At 44.6% G+C, this 19,709-nt stretch overlaps 1 protein-coding gene across 1 annotated transcript in view; it reads left to right on the top strand.

Annotated features, from left to right (window-relative positions):
- Gria1 (glutamate ionotropic receptor AMPA type subunit 1) overlaps nt 1-19,709 on the top strand; it is a 309,938-nt gene that overhangs the window by 187,398 nt on the left and 102,831 nt on the right. Inside the window, exons 6-7 of the mRNA XM_051180635.1 lie at nt 7,469-7,630; nt 10,805-10,972. Coding sequence (XP_051036592.1) covers nt 7,469-7,630; nt 10,805-10,972 — 330 coding nt within the window. The remainder of the gene's footprint in view (nt 1-7,468; nt 7,631-10,804; nt 10,973-19,709) is intronic.

The following is a 19,709-nucleotide window of genomic DNA, read 5'->3' as shown; positions in this document are numbered from 1 at the left end:
CTCAATCTTCTATTATGTTTCAGGCTGATCCTCTCTGCTCTTTCCAAACCTTCCTAATATAAGGAGACTTTTCAAACCATACACTCCTGTGACTGCTCTCCCCACAGAGCTGTCATCTGAGATTTTTCTCTGACAATTTGAGGGAAACTTGACATGTTCAACCTGTGCCATTCAGAGTATAAATTACAAGTTTTTGATTTGGTCTGATCTTACCTCTTGTTGATGTCAAGGGGCTGAGATGGAAGGGTCTTTCCCAATGTACCCATGTTGGCTTAATAAGCCTTCATCTTGATGCTGAACCTGGGCTTTGCAGAAAGTTCCTTCTCCTTTTTGCTGGGTGTGATGTCAGCTTAGACAGGATGATGAGGGATGAGCAGCATGTGGGTGACCTCTTTTAAGGATCTCAGCAGAAAAACAAAAGGAAATTGAGCTTAGAGGCCAAAGCTTGTCAACCTGGAAGTGCTGTGCTGTGGCTGGGGAGAGGAGGCAGCCCAGTCGATAGATTGCTTGCCTCACAAGCCTGAGGAGCTGAGTTCGGTCCCCAGAATTTACACTAAAAAGCCAGGTGGCATTGTGCCCAGAATCACAAAACCCGCTGTACTCACATTCTGACCATCCACCAAGGACACTCTTAGGCCCTGGGCTCAGATGAAGGGCAGGGTGCTCAATTTGAGGCTCCAGATAAATCGGTACTTGTAATTTATCTGCACAGCCAGGCAGAGACAGTTGTGTCCGGGAGAAACCCAACACCCCTGCTTACAGGTCCTGTTAAAGGCATGCGTTCTGGCCAGGCAACATTTGCTCTGGGCTCCTAACCCTCTGCTGTCATCAGAAGAGTCTTGGCCCTCTTTGACTGTGGTAATGGATACACTGTCCTGAATCTAACTAAACTCCTGTATTTCCTCCCTTAAGAGCTGGAAGTGTGACACGTTCATGAAGAAGTCAAATTGTGTGGTTAGGGGCATTCACAGAGGCCTCTGAAAGAGATCTCAGCAGAAACTGGGGTGAATTGTTCAGTGACTTATGCAAATGAGCTCTTGGACCTACTGTCCAGTTCCCTTCAGGCTGCTTATGGGATTAAGCTGGACCACATTTATAAGACATTAAAATTAATGTCTTGCTTGGGAGGGGAGCTAGGAAAGATTTAAAATAAGCCCAGGGGTAGCTCTTGGTTTATTGCTTAATTTTCATTTTCCTAGAGCAGTAACTCCGAAACCCCCAAAAGGTGGTTTGAAAGAAGTTAAGTCATGTACATGAGGTGGTTATTTTAGCTACCACCATCATTTTTGTTATTCTTATGAGCCGAGCTTAGGGACCATGCTGCAGACACTGCTGTCCCTCAGCCCCAGGGTAAGAGATGGCAGAATAAGCTGAGCGCTCTAATCAGATTAGAACATGATTCTTCAAAAGCTACCACACCTGCACCTCTCTATCCTGTGACTTCACTACCTCTTCCTCTTCCAGGGGCTCACAATGGCCCCCAGCCAGAGAGCACTTTAGGTTTATCTGAGGTTGTTGTTATTTTCCAGCGGCATTTAGGGGATAAAAGTGTATGGCAGAAGGGTCTAAAATATAACAAACAAAACCCTGCACTTTCTCATATTTCCCCAGCCCTGGTCTTGGAGCCCAAACCAATCCCAAATTTCTTGGCAGTATGAAGTTACACCTTCACTGTATTTGGTTATTCTGGCCATTTCTTTCACACATGTACACAGCATGCCTGTGCCTCTTTTCCTTCCCTCATTCACTCAGTGACATCCGTGGCTCCCACTAACTGTGGGATAGAGCAGTCCTGACCAACCCTTGAACATACCCAGCCTCTCCTTAATGAGCAGGCTTATGCTATCTTGTTTGATTCTTTTGATAATTGTCTTCCTAATTCTAATACATTTAACCATGCAGTTTGATTCACTAACATTAATGTTTTGTCAAAATGAAGATATCCTGCTTCCTTCCAGAGCTGTGGGTTGACAGTCTTCAGGAGTAGCTATTACACAAGCACCCTCACACCAGGTGGTCCCTGTGTCCCTCAAAGAAGCATGCTTAGCCTGCACTTCTTTAGTCAGATCCTCTGTCCCAGGTTGAAAATGGGAGGCAGAACATTTTTGCGTGTTTCCTATTTTTTGGTCATGCATGGGACATGGGACTGTGATACAGAAAGAGATACTGAAGAATCACACAGACGCAGGGCAATCCAGCTATCCCAGGACTACCAACTTCCCAGTGCCTCACATAGCCAAGGCTGGAATAGACCTCTAGGTAGCCAAGACTGACCTTATAATTCTTGATCCTCCTGCCTCTACCTTCTCAGTACTAGAATTACAGGCATGTGTCACCAAGCCACTTTAGATAACATTCACTCTTTGAAGAGAAGCACCTGGTGCCAGGGCTCAGGAGACAAGTAGAAGACCTACCTTTGGGTGACAAGTAACTTGAGAAAGTAAACACCTGTAGCTTATGTCATTCTTTTTCAACAGTAACAGAGTTTAGAACAATAGACTCAGCATTTGGGGATGTGTTATCAAATATTCAGCATGGCTTGAAGAAAGTCATGACAGTGATGTTTCATAGCTAAAACTTTTCAAGAACTGTAATTAACAACATGGCATCCTTAAACACATTAGATAATAGCATGAATAAGATAAATAAAGAAAATGTAAAAATTACTAAATAGTATCCCCATGGGTTTTTAATGAAATAGAAAAGGAAATTGGAAAATGATTTAATTAAACCTATTTAGTAAATGTACTAGGGGAAGAGACTTAGCTTAATTTCCTAATTCCCTGGCAGGGAAAGAGCGAATGCCTTTATTTCCTTTCTTAATCAAGGCCACATTTTTCTACTGACCAAGTCTACATCCCAGCACTGTGGAGAAAGTAAGCCTGGTAACCATAAGAGTCTAGTTTCCCCATGATTAAGACATCCTAGAAGTCAGTGTTAATATTCCCAGCATGCAATCTTGCACTAGAGAGGAGATGTCAGCTCTTAGATGTACACTGACCCCAAGTGGCTTCCTGGTTTTGGTTCTCCTAGTGAATGTTGCAGTATCTGGGTTTTTTTTTTCTGGGTTATGGGTGTGGGGTTGGAGGGTCCCATCAGCTTGATTATATGTGACCCTGGATTGGCTCCACTAACATTGTCATCAGACTTGCTGGTGATGAAACTGAGCTGTGTTCCTATTTGAGAAAATCACTATTCCTCTTGGCCTTCATTATGCTGGGGAGGGAAAGTCAGTAGGGATGCCCAAGAGCTTGTTATAGATTGCAAGTGACAGAATCTGACTGCGGGAGATAATTTTCATTTCATTCTCTCAATAGCTATTTTGCGAACAAAATGTTCTTTTTAAAAGTCTCTAAAGAGTATAGAAAATCTCCCAACTGTGTACTGGCTCTTAACCAATGGTAAGACTACTATACTTTTATAGGGTATACCACCATCAAATGCAGGCTAAGTAAGGAAACAGAATTCTGATTTTACCTTTAAGAATAGCTGGCTGGTACCATTGCCCAAGCCAGTTACCTCTGTGTCACTCTGTGAACTGTGGCTGTGGTACAAGTTAATCTCAACTGATTAAAATCACTCTCTGGCAGCTGTTGCCTGCTGGTCATGTTTCCTCTGGCTAATTGGCACACCTGCTTGAGGGACAGTCTCTAGCTTTATTCATTCTCACAGCAAGAAAGGATTGAGCATCTGCCCTGGGCTGGGCATGTATGGAGAGGCTAGATGCTAGAACACATCAGTGAAAAGATGGAAATTAAAAATGTTCCCACCTTCAGTAGTTAGCATGTCAATGGAAAGAGAGGGGACAAAAGGAACATTGAGGGAAGATGATCTCGGTGGTGACATGTGCTCCAGAGAATCAGCAGGCACAACATTGGGATGGGTCAGACTGAGTGTTGTAAGGAACTCAGATGGGGTTCTCCCACAAGCAGAGCCCAAAACAAGGCTTCAGGAACAGGTGCTATGTGCCAATCCCAGAAACACAGTAGGAATACACAGCAAAGAAAGAGATAGACACTGAAGCATGGTCCCAAACCTCCCACCCTTTCTTCATCTCTGGGTGTCAGCATTGAGCATTCCACCAGCTTATGCACCACGCAGAGGATGCTGGGTTGGCATCTACTAAGTACGCAGCTGTCACTACTGTAGGGCTGCCCCTGGGCATGTGGGCTGGCAATCCCTGGCCTCCTCCTCATGCAGGTGTGGTGGCAGGTGTTTGCAGTTAGTGCATAAAATGGTATAGCAGTGTGTAAGAGAAAGTTGAAATAAATAAGGCCAACAGTGTCAGCTGCAGGGAAGTAACTGACTCTTCAGATGAGGGGACAAGAATGAGTTCTCTGGAGAGGTGGTGTGCTAGCTAGGATCCAGACCGTGGGAAGGAGTCAAGAATAGAAATGGTATTCCAAGACAGGAAGCAAGGACAAAGGTTGGGAGGGACTGAACTGGGGTTGTCTATAAAACAGAACCCAAATGGGTCATGGACTGACTGCCAAAGGCACTTGTGGAAGTTAGGGAGCTTGGAAATACTACATCTGTTCTTTCAAGAATTTGATGTAGACACGCCCTGGGATCCTGAGGTAGAGCCAGGTCCAGTGCTTGGGCCTGGGCTGCCAGCTGTGGGCTTCCCCATCTTGGGTACACATACTCAGCTCCTTCTCCTGGTCTGTTTCTGTTATTGAGATTGGACACTTTTCATAAGCCATGGAACCAAACATGCATGATCTTTATGGGCACTGCACAAAATCCTGTAGTGCAGAAAGGACTTTGAGAGCACATTCCCCATAGAGGGATACTCCCTTAACCTAGAGGCAGGAGGGAGGGCCTAGTCCCTACTCCAAATGACTTGATAGATTTTGTTGATCCCTCCTTGAAGGCATCACCCTCCCTGTGGAGTAGAGGGGGGGAGTGGAATGGGAAGGTGGTTGGAGGGAGGGGGGATAGGAGGAAGGGAAGGTGAGGGACTGGGATCCATATGTAAAATAAGAAATAATAATAATAATAAAGAAAACCAGAAAGAATGAACAAAAATAAACAAACAAAAAACCCTCCATGTACTAATAAGTAATTATAGCAGGACTTTGGAAATATGAAGTCAATATGCAAATCAGTTTCTTTACTGTATACAGGCAGTGAATAAAGGTTTTGAAACTAGTATTGCAAAAACTAATTATGAATCCAATTTTTATATTCTCTTTATCAAAACAGCAATGGTAGTAGCCATATTGCCTCGTCCTACTTTTCATTGATTTTGCAAGAAAAAAGAAATGTGCCTTTGTGTGATTCACACTGGTATCAAATGTGAATAAATAAATTTTGGCATTAAAAAAATCCTGTAGTGCAGTACTAATTATAATCAAAAAAGAAAAAAACAAAAATACAAGTTTACCCTAGCTAGGTGTGACCCAGCTTGGACCACTATCTGACTTCATCTCCTACCAGAAATCTTTCTCACTATTGCCTTCCAGTCACACCAGGCCCTTTGCTATTTTGGGAATATTCCAAGCAGCATCCTACCCCTGGGCCTCTGCTCAGTGCATCCCCCACCCAGGTATTGCTATAACTCTACATGGAACTATACTATACTTGTGCCAATAAGACCACACAGGTGGGCTGATCTGGACCACTCCTTCCAGTACCATCTCCCCATCCAGAAACCCACTTTATATCTCTTCATGGGCTCACGGCTACTCCAGAGCACACTGCTATACAGCATTGTGTGTGTTTACTTGTCTACTTGTCTATGAGAACATAAGGTCCACAAGGGAGGGAGCTTGAACACTCTTAAGTTCTCAAAATAGTGTGCTTGGTGATGAGGTTTTGGGGGGTGTGAATTGCTTTACAGAAGAGCTTATCTCTGGTCACTAACTTGGTGAGCAGCTTTGTGGGCAATGACTCTCCCTTTCTGTCTTAGTTTCTGTATGTGGCAAACAGACACATAAACTGTACCTTATAAAGGGATGAAGTAAAATGAGGCCACAGTTGTGAGCGTACTGTACCTTGTTGAGTTTATTATATAAATGCAAAGCTTTCTTTTAAGTTCAAGCTTCCTGGCTTTAGTTGAGTTTTGCTGAATTGGAAGAAAATTCCATTAGCAGTAAAGAATCCTTCATGGATGTCAGAGGTGGCCAGGCCTCCTCCAGGAGAACAGGTCCAGTTCACTATACATGAAAGAGCACAGTGAGAGGTGAAGTTCCCATCAGAAGCCAGCCCCTTCCAGAAACTTGCTGCTGACCTTGGGCAACTTGCAGTCATTTGTTCCCAGCAGTCTTCAGCTGTCTCCTCTCTCCAAAGGTAAAGCAGGATAGTGAGCAAGGACAGCCCTTCCTTCAAGATTTCCTCTTTGCTTCTTATATCTTGTCATCTTAGGAATCTGGGCCATTGAGATGACTCAGAAGTAAAGGGGCTTGTCATGCAAACCCAGAACCCAAGTTCAATCCCCAGAACTCATGTAGATGTAGAAGGAAAGACTAGTTTCCATACAATTGTTTCCAGACCTAAACACACACACACACACACACACACACACACACACACACACATGCATGCACACATACATACACAGATACACACATACACACACAAAGACACACATACACACACACACTCACACACACACACATACACACACAGACATACACACACTGTGCACAGTGTTTTCCAGACACAGCAGGGCAGTTACACATACAAATTCATAGTGGTTGTGACTGAATATATAACACCTACACAGTTTTAAGCCAGACAAAATTCCAATATGAAAATGGCAGGTAGGCACAAATTCTCACCTCTAATGAAAAAGTTATTGGCAGTTGGTAGCTTCTGGGAGAGTCTGTTCTTGAAGAATATGACACCTGGTAGGATGCTCATGCTTCATGAGTATATGTATAGCACAAATTAGGCACAATGAGTTTAAAAAAAAAAACTTTTAAAAAAAGAAGACATAAAGTTAAGTGGGTTGCGAAGGGTGGATCCAGGAGCAGCTGGGGGAGGAGTTACTATGATCAAAATAAGCTGTATGGAAATGGAATTCTAAAAGAAATAGTAACAATAATGATAAATAATATTTTTTTAATCCCAGTCATTCATTGATGGTCAGTCTGGACACATACTGTCTATTTAATCATTTCCCTAACTTCCAGACTCCATTGCATAAACAAACAAACAAAATAACTTGGTCCAAGGTAATGTAAGCCAGCCCCACTACGTCCTGGGTATGGGGGAGGGGGACATCATCCTCAGGCAGCAGGCACTCTTGGCCTCTATGCCAATTTTGTGTTTAAAAAAAACAGTGTGAGAATGGAATTCAAAGAGGGGCAAGACACTGCTGTCCACATTTTAGGCATTCAGTCTGTTCAGGAGAGAAAACCTCATGAGTCTACACTGCGGTGATATGGACCTGCAAACATGTCACCATGGTGACATGGGCCTGCCCAGGCAACATGTTTGATGCTCCCCTTTCCTTCCTTCACAGGGCTTCATGGACATTGACTTAAATAAGTTCAAGGAGAGTGGGGCCAACGTGACAGGTTTCCAGTTGGTGAACTACACAGACACCATTCCAGCCAGAATCATGCAACAGTGGAGGACCAGTGATGCTCGAGACCACACCAGGGTTGACTGGAAGAGGCCAAAGGTGTGAAAATGGAAACCAGCTTTTCTCTCTTAGTCAGCCCCAGAATGCTGAGGCATGGTATCTTTAGGAAGGAAATGTGTTTTTTATTGAGGAAAGGAAACATAGGCATGAAGGTCAAGGCATCCCAACATGACAGAGGTCAGCATCCCAGGACTATTACATTGATGCACAGTCACCAAATATTCCAAATTCTTGTTCTGTTGCCCTCAGCATTTGATTCCTTTGCCCTCAACCTTTGACTTCTGCTATATAGCTCAAGAAAGCCGTATAGACTTCAGTCATGTTGTCTGCCTTCTCCCAGCATTTGATAGTTGATTTTTGTCAATGGGACAAAATACTTGAGCAAATCAAATCTAGGAGGAAAAATCTATTTGGGCCCAGAGTTGCAGTGTGTGGCCAAATGGCTCCATTGCTCTTAGGGTTGTGGCAAGGCATGAACATACTGGTGAAAAGACACAATGGAGGGAAACTGCTCATGTCAAAGAATCCAGGAAGTAGAGATTCTGGAAGGGGCCAGAGACAAGCTACAGCCTTCAAAGGCAACATTCAGTGACCCACTTCCTCCAAGGAAAACCCTACCTCCTGATTTCCATCATTTCCCAGGGATGCCATTGGATTCATTGTGGTTTAATGCATTGATTATGTCAGTGTCCTTGTGGTACAGTTGCTTTACGGGTTCAGTTCATTGGTGGGTTCAGTTCAGTTCATTGGTTCAGTTCATTGGTGAATTGATGCAATGATTATGTCAGTGTCCTCATTATACAGTTGCTTTGCCACATCCCACCCCTGGGGACCATGCCTTCACCACATGAGGGGTTTTCTTTGGGGAGGGAGGAGATACTTCAGGCCTACACCATAATACAGCAGGAGAATGAGAAGAGAAAACATAGCCTCTGTTCCTATGAACTCTTTTCCTGAGTCTGAGGAGTGGATCAGTCAGTAAAGGGCTTGTTGCACCTGGCTGGGACTCTCAACACTCATGTAAAAAGCCAGACACAGGAACACACACCTGTAACCCCTGTGCTGGGAAGGCAGAGGCAGGATGATCCCTGGAGCTTGTTGGTCAGCCAGTCTAGCCAAATTGGTGAGCTGCAGGTTCAGTAAGAACCCTGTCTCAAAATTAAGGTAAAGAAAGACTGAAAAGGACTCCTGATGTTGACCTCTACTTCCAGGCATGCACATAAGCATACACAACCACACATACATGAACATGTACACCAGAGAGAATTCTCAGAAGTCACTAGCAGATCTAACACACCACTGGCCCCAGGTTAGAAAACTGTATTTAGCCGGCTGCAAGGAAAGCCAGAAAATGCTGCTTCTACTCTAATTAGGACCACCATCTTTCTTCTTCTGTAACAGTACTAGGGATTTACATTAATGCCCGTGCATGCTAAGCAAGCACTACAGCCCCCACCCCTCTGTCACCATCTCATGGAGCACAAGAAAAATATACCTCTGTACAGATGAAGCCTCCGTGAGTGGATTACTGAGGTGGCATGTGCTTCCCACACCTCTGTGTGCCCAGCTGACCATCAGAGAAACTTGCCTGGAGATGCACAGCTGCTCTCTACCTGAGTCTGCAGTCAGCCTCTTACTCCTCGGGCCCAGAGCCAAACTGTGTTTTATTTGATGTTTGATACAGTTTGTGAATGTGGAAAGCAGGCCATGGATCTTCTAAGTCAGATCACATAGCAGGTCAGTGGATACGTGCAACACTGTGTTGTGAAGGTTGCTGAGGCTAAGTCTGTTATCTGGGACCATCAATGACCCTTTGGCCCATGTTTCTAGGCTGCTTGGTTAATTTTGTGAACTGCAGTCTATATAGTTGAGGCGCTTCCCATCCCATCAGTGATCAAACTGACTTAACTCTTCAAGAATGAAGACTCATTGCAGGTTGTGATTAAACAAACTGCTTCAAAAAAAAAGATTGATGACCGACTTCCTAAGCCAGTTTCTAAGTGGACTGTATTTTTTCTGAGAAAATAAAAGAGGAGTAGTGGTGCATGCTTGTAATGCCAATATGAAGACAAGAGCATCAGGAGCTCAGTATCATCCTGGGCTATACAGAGAGTTCCAGGGTACTCTGTCTCAGAAATATAAATGAGAAGGGACTGAAGAGGAGACTCAGTCAGTAAAGTGCCTACTGTGTGAGCATGAGGACCTGCCTTTGGATTTCCAGCACCTGCAGACCAAGTTAGGCATGGCAGCATGTGCTGTAATCCCCTCGCTGGGCAATCAGATACAGGAGGATCCATGGGGTTTGCTAGCCAAGTACTCTAGCCAGTTGGTGAGGTCCTGGCTTGGTCAAAGACTTGATCTCAAAAATAAGATAAAGAACAATGGAGGAAGACCTCCTGCCAGCTCATACATGGGCACACACACACACACACACACACACACACACACACATGAGAGAGAGAGAGAGAGAGAGAGAGAGAGAGAGATACAGACAGAGGTGAAAGGCATATATATACATAATCACAAATTACAAATCAGGATCAGGAAATAAACTAAGAATTGGAAAAATTAAACTCATCCTATAGCTGTGCAATGCGTGTGTTATTACTGGGTAATAAGACCAGTTTTGTCTCATTCACATCTCAGCTGCCCTTTGGTCAAGCGAGGAAAACTCCTAAGTGTTATCATTAATCCACAAGAGGGAGAGCTGCTAGAATGTGTGCTTTACTGTGGAGTAAGCCGTGCAGAGATAATTGGGAGTTTGCTCGTCTTGGAATATTGTTTCCTTTGCTGTTAGAAGAGGTGGTGGGGAGCACAGCTCTTCTTGGTTCCCGGTTGTTGACTCCCATACAGAGGAAGCCAACTGACTCCATGTATTTGGCCTGCAGATATGCTATATTTAATCTATGCATTTCCTCCCAATTAAACCAACATTTTTCAAATCACAAGACTGAACACCAAACTCCAAAATGCTGGCTTGTCTTTAAGGTTATAGCTGGCCATGCCAAGTTTACAGCTCTGGAGAACCCACTGGCTGGGCAGATCTGGTGAGCAGACTTGTGAGAGACATGGACCATCTAGCTCTAAAAACTTCTAGCTGCCTGTCTACCATATACTTCATGCGCCAGGCAGCCATTCCCCAATACAGCCCTCCCCCCCAACCCACCTTTCTGTCACCTCTCTCTCTGACACCTGTCTACCTTTCTTCCCCAGTACACATCTGCTCTCACCTACGATGGTGTGAAGGTGATGGCCGAGGCCTTCCAGAGCCTGCGGAGGCAGAGGATTGACATATCCCGCCGGGGAAATGCAGGTGACTGTCTGGCTAACCCTGCTGTGCCCTGGGGCCAAGGGATCGACATCCAGCGAGCCCTGCAGCAGGTAAGGCTGGCAGTGCCTTCCCACCTCATTCTTGGGAGCCAAATAGGAAAGGCAGCATCGAGTTTAGGCAGTATGAAACACTCTAAAATGAAGAGAGTGTGCCTGGAGTTCAGAGTGACCGCTACATTGTTTACATCAAATGTATGGAACTCAGGTCAAACTTGGAACAAAACAAGCAAAGAGACTGATAAATGTGGTATCATTCCGTGTAATATCAAAGCTGCATTCTCTGCTTAGGGATTATGCTGAAAGGAAGGAAGGAAGGGAGGGAGGGAGGGAGGGAGGGAGGAAGGAAGAGCAAGGGAGCTACTGGAAAGCCACTGATTTCCATGTTCATGTTCAGAACTTGCTACACACAGGGATGAAGTGGGGGGGGCAGATAGTTCATCAGATGACATGCTTATCACAAGAGCATGAGGACCAGCACTTGGATTCCCAGAACCCATGTGAACACTGGGCAGATGTAATTGGTTGGCTATAATCCCAGTACACAGGAGACAGGCGTGGGATCTGCACAGTGGGCTGGTTAGCAAGACTAGCAGAACTTGTAGGTTCTGGGTTCAAGTGAAAGACCTTACATCAATATAGAAGGTGGAGAGAGTAGAGGAATGTTTCAGCCTCTGGCTTCTACGTATAAATGTGCACATGTGCTTATGTACCCATCCACACATCTTTATACACACACGTGCACATGCACGAACACACACACACACACACACACACACACACCACATGCAAACTAATACAGAAAAGAAATGCTCAGGGTTGGCTCTGAACTGTGAGTAGAACCCTACAATTGTCTTTTTCCATTGCTTTCCCATTCATGCACATTTCATGTCTCTATTGCTCATCCTTCTGACCGGATGTTCTCACATCTCAGCACCACATTCATTAATTCTGTTTGCACTCGAACAGTGAGAGAACAAGAATAGAAAAACATGCCTGACCCAATTGATTGGTCATGCAAAGGACTCAGAGGCAGAATCCAGATTCCACAGTGGAGAGTATAAATATTCAATTACTAATGTATTTGCTGGGATGTATGTTTGATATTCCTGCTTTAGAAGATTCTGGGTATTTGCCCACTGCTTGAATACTCTTGGAGGTCCTAGAAGTTTCTAGAAATACTGCAAGACCATGCTGTGATTCTCAATTTGCTAGTATACATTGGCCCTGGTGCCTCCAATGGAGGCTATATTTCCGAAGAGATAGTGGGAAGAAGGCTATGCTAAACCCAAAAGGAATGGCAAAGCGTGGGCACAGAGGGGAACACATAATGGCAATATTTTGGTATAGTCATCCTTCAGGACCCACCTTTCCCAGTCAATGGCATTCCATGGGTGAGGCCAGATCCACCATTAAGCCTTTATCCAGCCAAAGGTGGAGTTGGGCTCCCAGGGGAGAGGAGCACATTGAAACAAGAGATACATGAACACAAAATGTTCATTCACACATGCACAGCTCTGCAATTTTCACAACCTAGAGAATGATTAGGAAAGAGCCTCAGCAGCTGCTCCCTGGCCTGAAGAAGAGCCCTGTGGGATGGAGAACATGCAGGCACATCCCCCAGACTGAAGTAAGGCAACAAGCCTTCTGATCACAGTGGGCATCTCTAGGTTCTCAGTGGAGTCTATGCCCTCCCCTGTCTCTGTGCAGGGCAGCCTCCAGGTCACCAGTCAGTGACAACAGACACCAGGCAGGTTCCAGAATGATTACCAAAGAGGCAATGCCCACCCCCAGCTTATTTAAAATGCTTTTCCTGATGGCTGTCGAGACAGATTCTGTCTACAGTGTGAGGCTGGCCTCAGACGGTCCCAGGGACTTGCCCTTGGCGCCACAACCTTCCAGCTCCTCTGCCTCTCCCATCTTAATGACATCCTTGAAAGCATCTTCTGACGCCATCATGACAGGGATGAAGCCCAGGAGGCAATGTGGAGTGACAGGCAATGGTCTGAAATAGGAAGCAAGAAAGACAGCCCCCAGGTCTCTCTGAGAAACCTCAGACTGTCAAGCTCTCTGGTGGACCATTTTTCTACAAAGAGGAGGAGGCCAAGAAGACACCAACCAAGATCCCAGCATTCAGAAGGCAGAGGCAGGAGGATTGCTAGTTTCTACCTAATGTGTGCTACTCAAAAAGTGCCGTGAGAAAAAAAAATACTCTAAGAGTTCATTCGTTTCCCTTATGATCTAACTCACATTTTTTCCACTATTACATACACTCATCTTCAGCTTCTGCCCTAGCAGGATTGGAGGGAGTTGCCATGGTGAAGGCTGATATGTTACTCTGCTTTGGAGCTGAGGCACATGTATGCCTACCTTCCATGGGTAGTTCCCTAAAGCTGACTGCGCACTCCAGGGAGGGAGGAGGACTAAATACTGGGAACAATGAAAAAAAGTCAAATCCAACCCACAAGAGACTCCTTCAGTCTCTTTAATGAACAAACAAACAAATCAAAATGTTCCTTCTCTAAGACCATCTGCCCAAAACAGGCTCCCTCTCAAGTCTGTGTGAATCACTCAGAATAATAAATTTATTGCTAGAAGAGACCTTGGAAATCACTGGCCTGGTTTTTGCCTCTATGAGACAGTAGACCTAGAGTCCCTATGATGCCTACACAGTGCCACAGAAGCTTAACCACAGAGGTGGAACCAGACCTCTGCCCAGGGCCCCTCTTTCCAAGCACCAGCCCATCCTGTGACCCAATAGACTCCACTCTACAGTATGAACCTCTGGAGCCTTTACCTAGTCACAGCCACTGCCCAGCCATTTTGTCTTCGAGACCCATTTCCTCACACCATCAGAGGACAACTGCCACCAGAGCCTAGGTATATCCTAATGGCATCCGGTTTTTAGAACCCAGGGATCTGTTCTGGAGCTCCTGTGTCTGCAGCCTTTGGGTCACACAGTACAAAGGACCAAGCCCACTCTGGCTAAGATGGTGCCATCTGGAGTCCAGCACAACCTGCCTAGCAGGTTAACATGCTAGGAAGTCAACTCCTAAAAATAATTGTAATGATAGCTGTGATGTAGCATGGGCAGACAGCACAGGGCTCTTGAGTATTACCTCACTGAATGCTCCACAGAGCACAGTAGGACTCAGTTATTAATTGTAAAATTAAAAGGCTGAGCTTCAAGGAGATTAACAAATATCCTTACATGATACAGCTGGCCTGTGATGACACACAGAGGATGCTCTGCAGTCCAGCAGAGATGACCCAGAGCAGTAGCCCAGTCCAGTGCACGTGCATCCCTCATCACTGAAATTCCCCCCAGAGAAATGTGAAGTTGCTCCTGCCTGCCACCAGGAGAGATGTTTAGAATGCAGATGTAGCCTTCCAGCCTATTATCTGGATGTCCACAGTGCTCCAAGAAGGGAACACCCTGTGCCAGCTTCTAACTGGCAGAAAGAAAAATGACCCAAGGCTCAAGTCATGTTCTTGATATGTGGGAAGTCATAGACCTTGAAGAATGAGTGAAGAACAAAATCTCTGGGCTCTTATTACCATATAAATATGCATGTGTTACTATTTATAGTTTTCTATGATCAGGAGTTGGGGAGATGTAGATGCTCCTAGAAGCCTAACCCAAGCCCTCAAATTCAGAAAGCTAGGACTAATTATTCCTCTTAGTTTTTTTATTTGGGCCATAGTCAAGTATATACAAGTAAGTGAAGGATGGATGCCATCTAGGATGGGGTGGGTGAGAGTCTCTGCTTTTTAGTGTTAAGGTTCAAAAGCATGGAAAATTCATGAGCAGTAATTGGAAGATGTGCAGTGAGGACTAAACCACACAGTGAGCTCTTAGTCTTGTCAAGGGCAGAATCAGAATATATGACTTGAGTGTGGGCATTTACAAAGCTTTCTATAGGAATACAACTTGGCTCTTGCAACTCACTGTTCAGTCTGGAACACACACACACAGAGAGGAGGGGGATGGAGCTCCATGAGAGAACATTTGCATAGCCTGGTGTGCATGTGGTCTTGAGTTCAATTCCAAAAACACTCATGATGCCTATAAAAGACTAGAGTGAGGACATAGGCATATGTGTGGATGATACACTCAACATCTGATGGAGTGTAGAACAAAGGAGCTGGGTTCATATCCTAGCCCCAGCAAGCACTGATGGGATAATCACTCATTTTTCTTAGGACTGCTTCATCTGCTCAAAGGATTCAGAGTTCTTAAATCATCCCTCTGGCTTCTTAGAAGGCTCAGCATGGTGGGTTCTATAAAACCCAAGTCCATAGCCATTCAGCTCTCTCTTCTCTGGGCTACTTTCTGCATCCATCAGTAATGGGAGTTGCTAATAGTCTTCAGTTGTCAAGCTGTAGTGAAGTCCCTCACCCTCTACCTAGTCCTTCTGTGTGCTTCCTAGTGAAACACAACTCAAGAGAAGAATGTCCTAAGAGCAGTTAGTAGGAACCTGGCCCCATGATCAGCTGCTCATCCATCACCAGCCCTTAGACAATGTGTAACAGAGTGTATCCTCTTTAGCGGGATCCTGTTAGCTTAATTTACTTATTACTTTAAGAGTTCCCATTACTCCTTAGGTTTTCTCACAACAACATTCCATCCCTGTCTCCTTCCTTGCTCCTTATCTATAAATTTTCCCTTGCCCATCCCCTTTCCATTAGTTTGTAAATGAACCTAAGTCTCTCTCCCACTGAAAAAAAAAATCTGATTGCAAAGAACCCTGAACCTGGTACAGCTACCCTAGGTAGACCAACACTCCTGAGCTTTAACTAGAATCTTAAATAATTATCTTTAACATGTCTAAAGTAGCAGACATTAATCATAGCTCTCAGGCGGGGAGAAAGACACTTACCTCAGCATTCTGTTGGAGGCCAATTTAGAGCTGGCACCAGTTCTACCAGAAAATCAAGCCAAACTCTCCACCTTTCATGAAGTCAGTTGCCAGGGACAAGGACAGCTCCAAGAGTTCCAGGAAAGGAAACAAGGAGAGATGACTGGCTCCATCAGCCTGACCTCACTCACCCTAGGGTTGGGAGGGCTGACTGCCTGGATCACAGAATGGTGGATGAGGACAATTCCAAAGCCCAGTTTCTAGAATCTTCTTCTAATCTTCTAATCATTGTTACAAAGGTTTTAAGGCAAAGGCTTTCAGCCCCAAGAAGACATGAAGGGCTTCAGTTACTCTAGGAGTCTACTGACCTCCATGAATCTGGAGCCAAGAATCATCAGCTGTCTCCTCCTTCTTATCTGGAAAATTGATAAAATGGCCTCTGATTGCCTGTCTTGAGGCCTCTGATGAAGTTCCTGGAGCACCTGGGGGCCTCTAGTCCCTAGAACTTTGAGAGTGAGGTCATTGACATTGCTGGAAACGGGTACTCTGAAAGGACAATAGGGCATTCTCACTTTTGTCAAGAATTGCCTGCTCTGCCCTATTGTAAGACAATTTCTCAGTCTTTTCTCCATTCCTTTTGGCCCATTCTACGTAGTATAGTTCTGGTATCTTCACCATCTTCTTAATGTGAATAGTGTCCATATATGAACACTCATGTCCAACACAAAATTCAATATATTTCTATTATTTCAGAAGGAAACCCAGAAACAGTTTCAGTGAGGAACCTAACAGATATCCTTTGAAACCAACAGAAACCTAAAATGCCCAGTGGGAGGTTATGAGAGCATGAGCAGGCATCACACAACACACTGTGCATGTCTGTGTGGCTCATTAGAGTTGAGTGTGGCACTTATGTCCCCTCTATAAAGGCCACCTGATATCCAAGGAATAGACACCAGAAATATCAGAAATTCTGGATTTCAGGTCTGCCTCTGGTGCTTATTCCTGACACCTATTCCCAGAATTCTGTCTTCCCTCTGTGAAGAGAAATTATAAAATCTAAGCGCTATGCCTCGTGGGATTCCTGTGAATGCAGATGAAGCTTCTTAAGTGTGTGATACTTGGGAAATTATGGTAGGATTAGGGTCATCCTTAGTAAACAGCTAGCTTGTTGAGTATTTGCAAGGGCAAAATTTTTGTCATAAAGTACCTTATTTATCCTTAAGTTAAACTTAACATAATTAACTCAAACTGATCCACCAAACACATAAGAAAACTGAGTGACATGAGTTTGTGTAATGTCCTATTACCAAATACATTTGAAACATCTATATAATTATTCTTTAGGAATAAAAATCTCATCTCAGGAGTCAGATATTGGGGTTAAGAACCTGAATGATCAGAGGAGCCACAGAGAAGCAACTTGTGAGCTCCATTTCCTTTGTTCCTCCATCTAAAAGGGCTGGGCCCCTCTCTAAGCCCTGTCCTACTCCTTCCTGTGTCTATCCATGCTCCAAAACCTCTATGACTATTTTTGATCAGCTAGTAGCTAGCTTTGCCCTCTGATCCAAAACAAACTTTATTGTTAGTCTCAGGAGTATTAGAACGCAATCAAAATATCACACTGCATTCATTGATATTTGATACTAGTGCCAAAGAGCAGGTGCCCATTTGTATTGTTAGTGATGATTCTTCCTGTTTGGCCAAGATAGTTTAGCATACAGTCATCCATATATTTGTCCCACTGCTGTCTAAATGAATTTCTAAAACTGAGACCTGCAACCAAGCTACACACCTTGAACCTGAACCTATAGAAGAGCTAAGCATGGACCAGGTGACTGTATTAGTTCCCTTTTCCTTGCTGTGGTAATACAAGGTACTATATAAAGAAGAATTTATTTGGACTTACAGTTCCAGAAGGATGAGTCCATCATGGCAGAGAGGCATGGCAACATGCGTTCCCAGTGACATACTTTCTTTAGCAAGGCTGTACCACCTAAACCTCCACAAAAAGTGCCAGCAACTGGAAACCAATTCTTGAAATACATAAGACTATGGGGAACAGTTCCCACTTAAACCACCACAATGTCCAAGGTGAGAGGACGGTGAAGTCACTGATTCCTTTCTAATATTCTTTGTGGCAGGATCCAAGTTTAGTTTTCTTTCTGCCAAGCAAGAATGATCCAGATATTTCTAGGAGTGGAGCTATCTCCAGCTTCCAGATGAGAATGATCAAAGAGTTTGTATAATTTGCTCAGTGTTTTGGGCCTGTCATGGCTTCTCTACTGAGACTTCAAACCGAAAGGGATGAAAAGGTCAGCTTCAGAACACACACACACACACACACACACACACACACACACACACACACACACACACCAGCTATCCTCCCTGACCACCATCTGCAAAAGAAAATTCTGCATGCCGTTCCCCCAGGTTATTGAAAGGGGAGAATATACACAATGCTGGGTCATAAGGCAGAACCTCTGTTTGTAACAGAGGCTCACCTTGATGCTCATAGGCAGGGGGGATCTGAGATCACAGGGTCACCATCCAGAACTGCGACTTTATTTCCTGGACTCAGCTTCAAGGTTGCTTGGTCTCTACAAAGAAATATGCTTGGGTCCTCATATTGTCTACTGTATCTGAAATCTGAAATCTGACCGTGAAGGTACAAATACATGCAAGTTCAGGTTGGCAATTCCCATGCCATAGATTTTGGTTCTGATAGAAATGATGTTTGAGGGCTGGAGACATGGCTCAGCAGTTAAGAGCCCTGGCTACTCTTCCAGGGGACCTGGGTTTAATTCCTAGCACCCACATGGTAGATCACAACAATCTATAATTCCAGATGCAGGGGATCTGATGACCTCACACAGACAAACATGCAAGTCAAACGCAAATGCATATAGAAAATAAAATAAATGTTAAAAAAACAAAAAACCTGGGTGTTGGTGGCACAAGCCTTTAATCTCAGCAGAGGCAGAAGCAGGCAAATCTTTGTGAGTTTGAGTCCAACCTGGTCTATAGAGCTAATTCCAGGACAGACCCCAAAACAATACAGAGAAACCCTCTCCTCAAAAACAAAAACAAGAAATGATGTTTAGCCATCTGAGATGTCTATAAAGCCATTCACACTCTGGCTGAATAAGAGGTATCCTTAAGTGCATTCTGGTTTCCACTGCACAAGTGCATTGGTTGTCTCTTCAAATAATTGGGGCAGGAACTTTATACCCTGGAGACTGAAAAGGGTAAATCACCCAAGGTCACCTGGCTATTAGTGGGGAAGCTAATTTCAAATCCAGGTCATCAGGTTTATCTTATCACCCAGACTCACAAAGGAATTAATTAGGCACCTTTTCCAATCATATACAAGGCATCAGTCCTAACCCTGTGAGTCCAATGTGAGGTCTGCTCCTGCCTCCTCAGTGCTGGCACCTCAGTCCCTCAGCTTCTCCACCTTCAGTTGCTCAACTGAGCCGGCAGGGTATGGAGGGAGTGTTTGGCTAAGGATGCTGGGAAGATGTCCCATTAGCATGCCCTCTGGTTACTGTTAATGCATGCCTGAAGCAGAAAGAGACACTGAGCCAGTTAGGTAAGCAAGTCCTCTCCACACTGATGCCAGCCACCACAAAGGGTGGCAGGTTCAGCCTGAGGGCTGCTCCAAACTTCAACATATGTAACTGTTCTTGGATTCTGAAGCTTTGCTGCAGCAGAAAACAAACAAATGCTGGGCATGGTGGCAGGCATGTGTGCTGGGTGTTTCCCAGGCTCTTGGTGTCTGAGAAGGCAGCAAAGGCTCACAGAGACTGTAAAGTAGCAACAACACTTTACTCACAGCAGAGCGGTAAGCATAGATCAGAAAGAGGCGCACTGGCAGAATGGTCAGTGTGCCATGTGAGTGAAGGTACTTGAGGGCCTTCTTTATCTTT

Source organism: Phodopus roborovskii, unplaced genomic scaffold, assembly GCF_943737965.1.
Source record: "Phodopus roborovskii unplaced genomic scaffold, PHOROB, whole genome shotgun sequence".
In the NCBI taxonomy this organism is placed as follows: Eukaryota; Metazoa; Chordata; class Mammalia; order Rodentia; family Cricetidae; genus Phodopus; species Phodopus roborovskii.
This window is presented reverse-complemented; position numbering and strand designations above follow the sequence as displayed.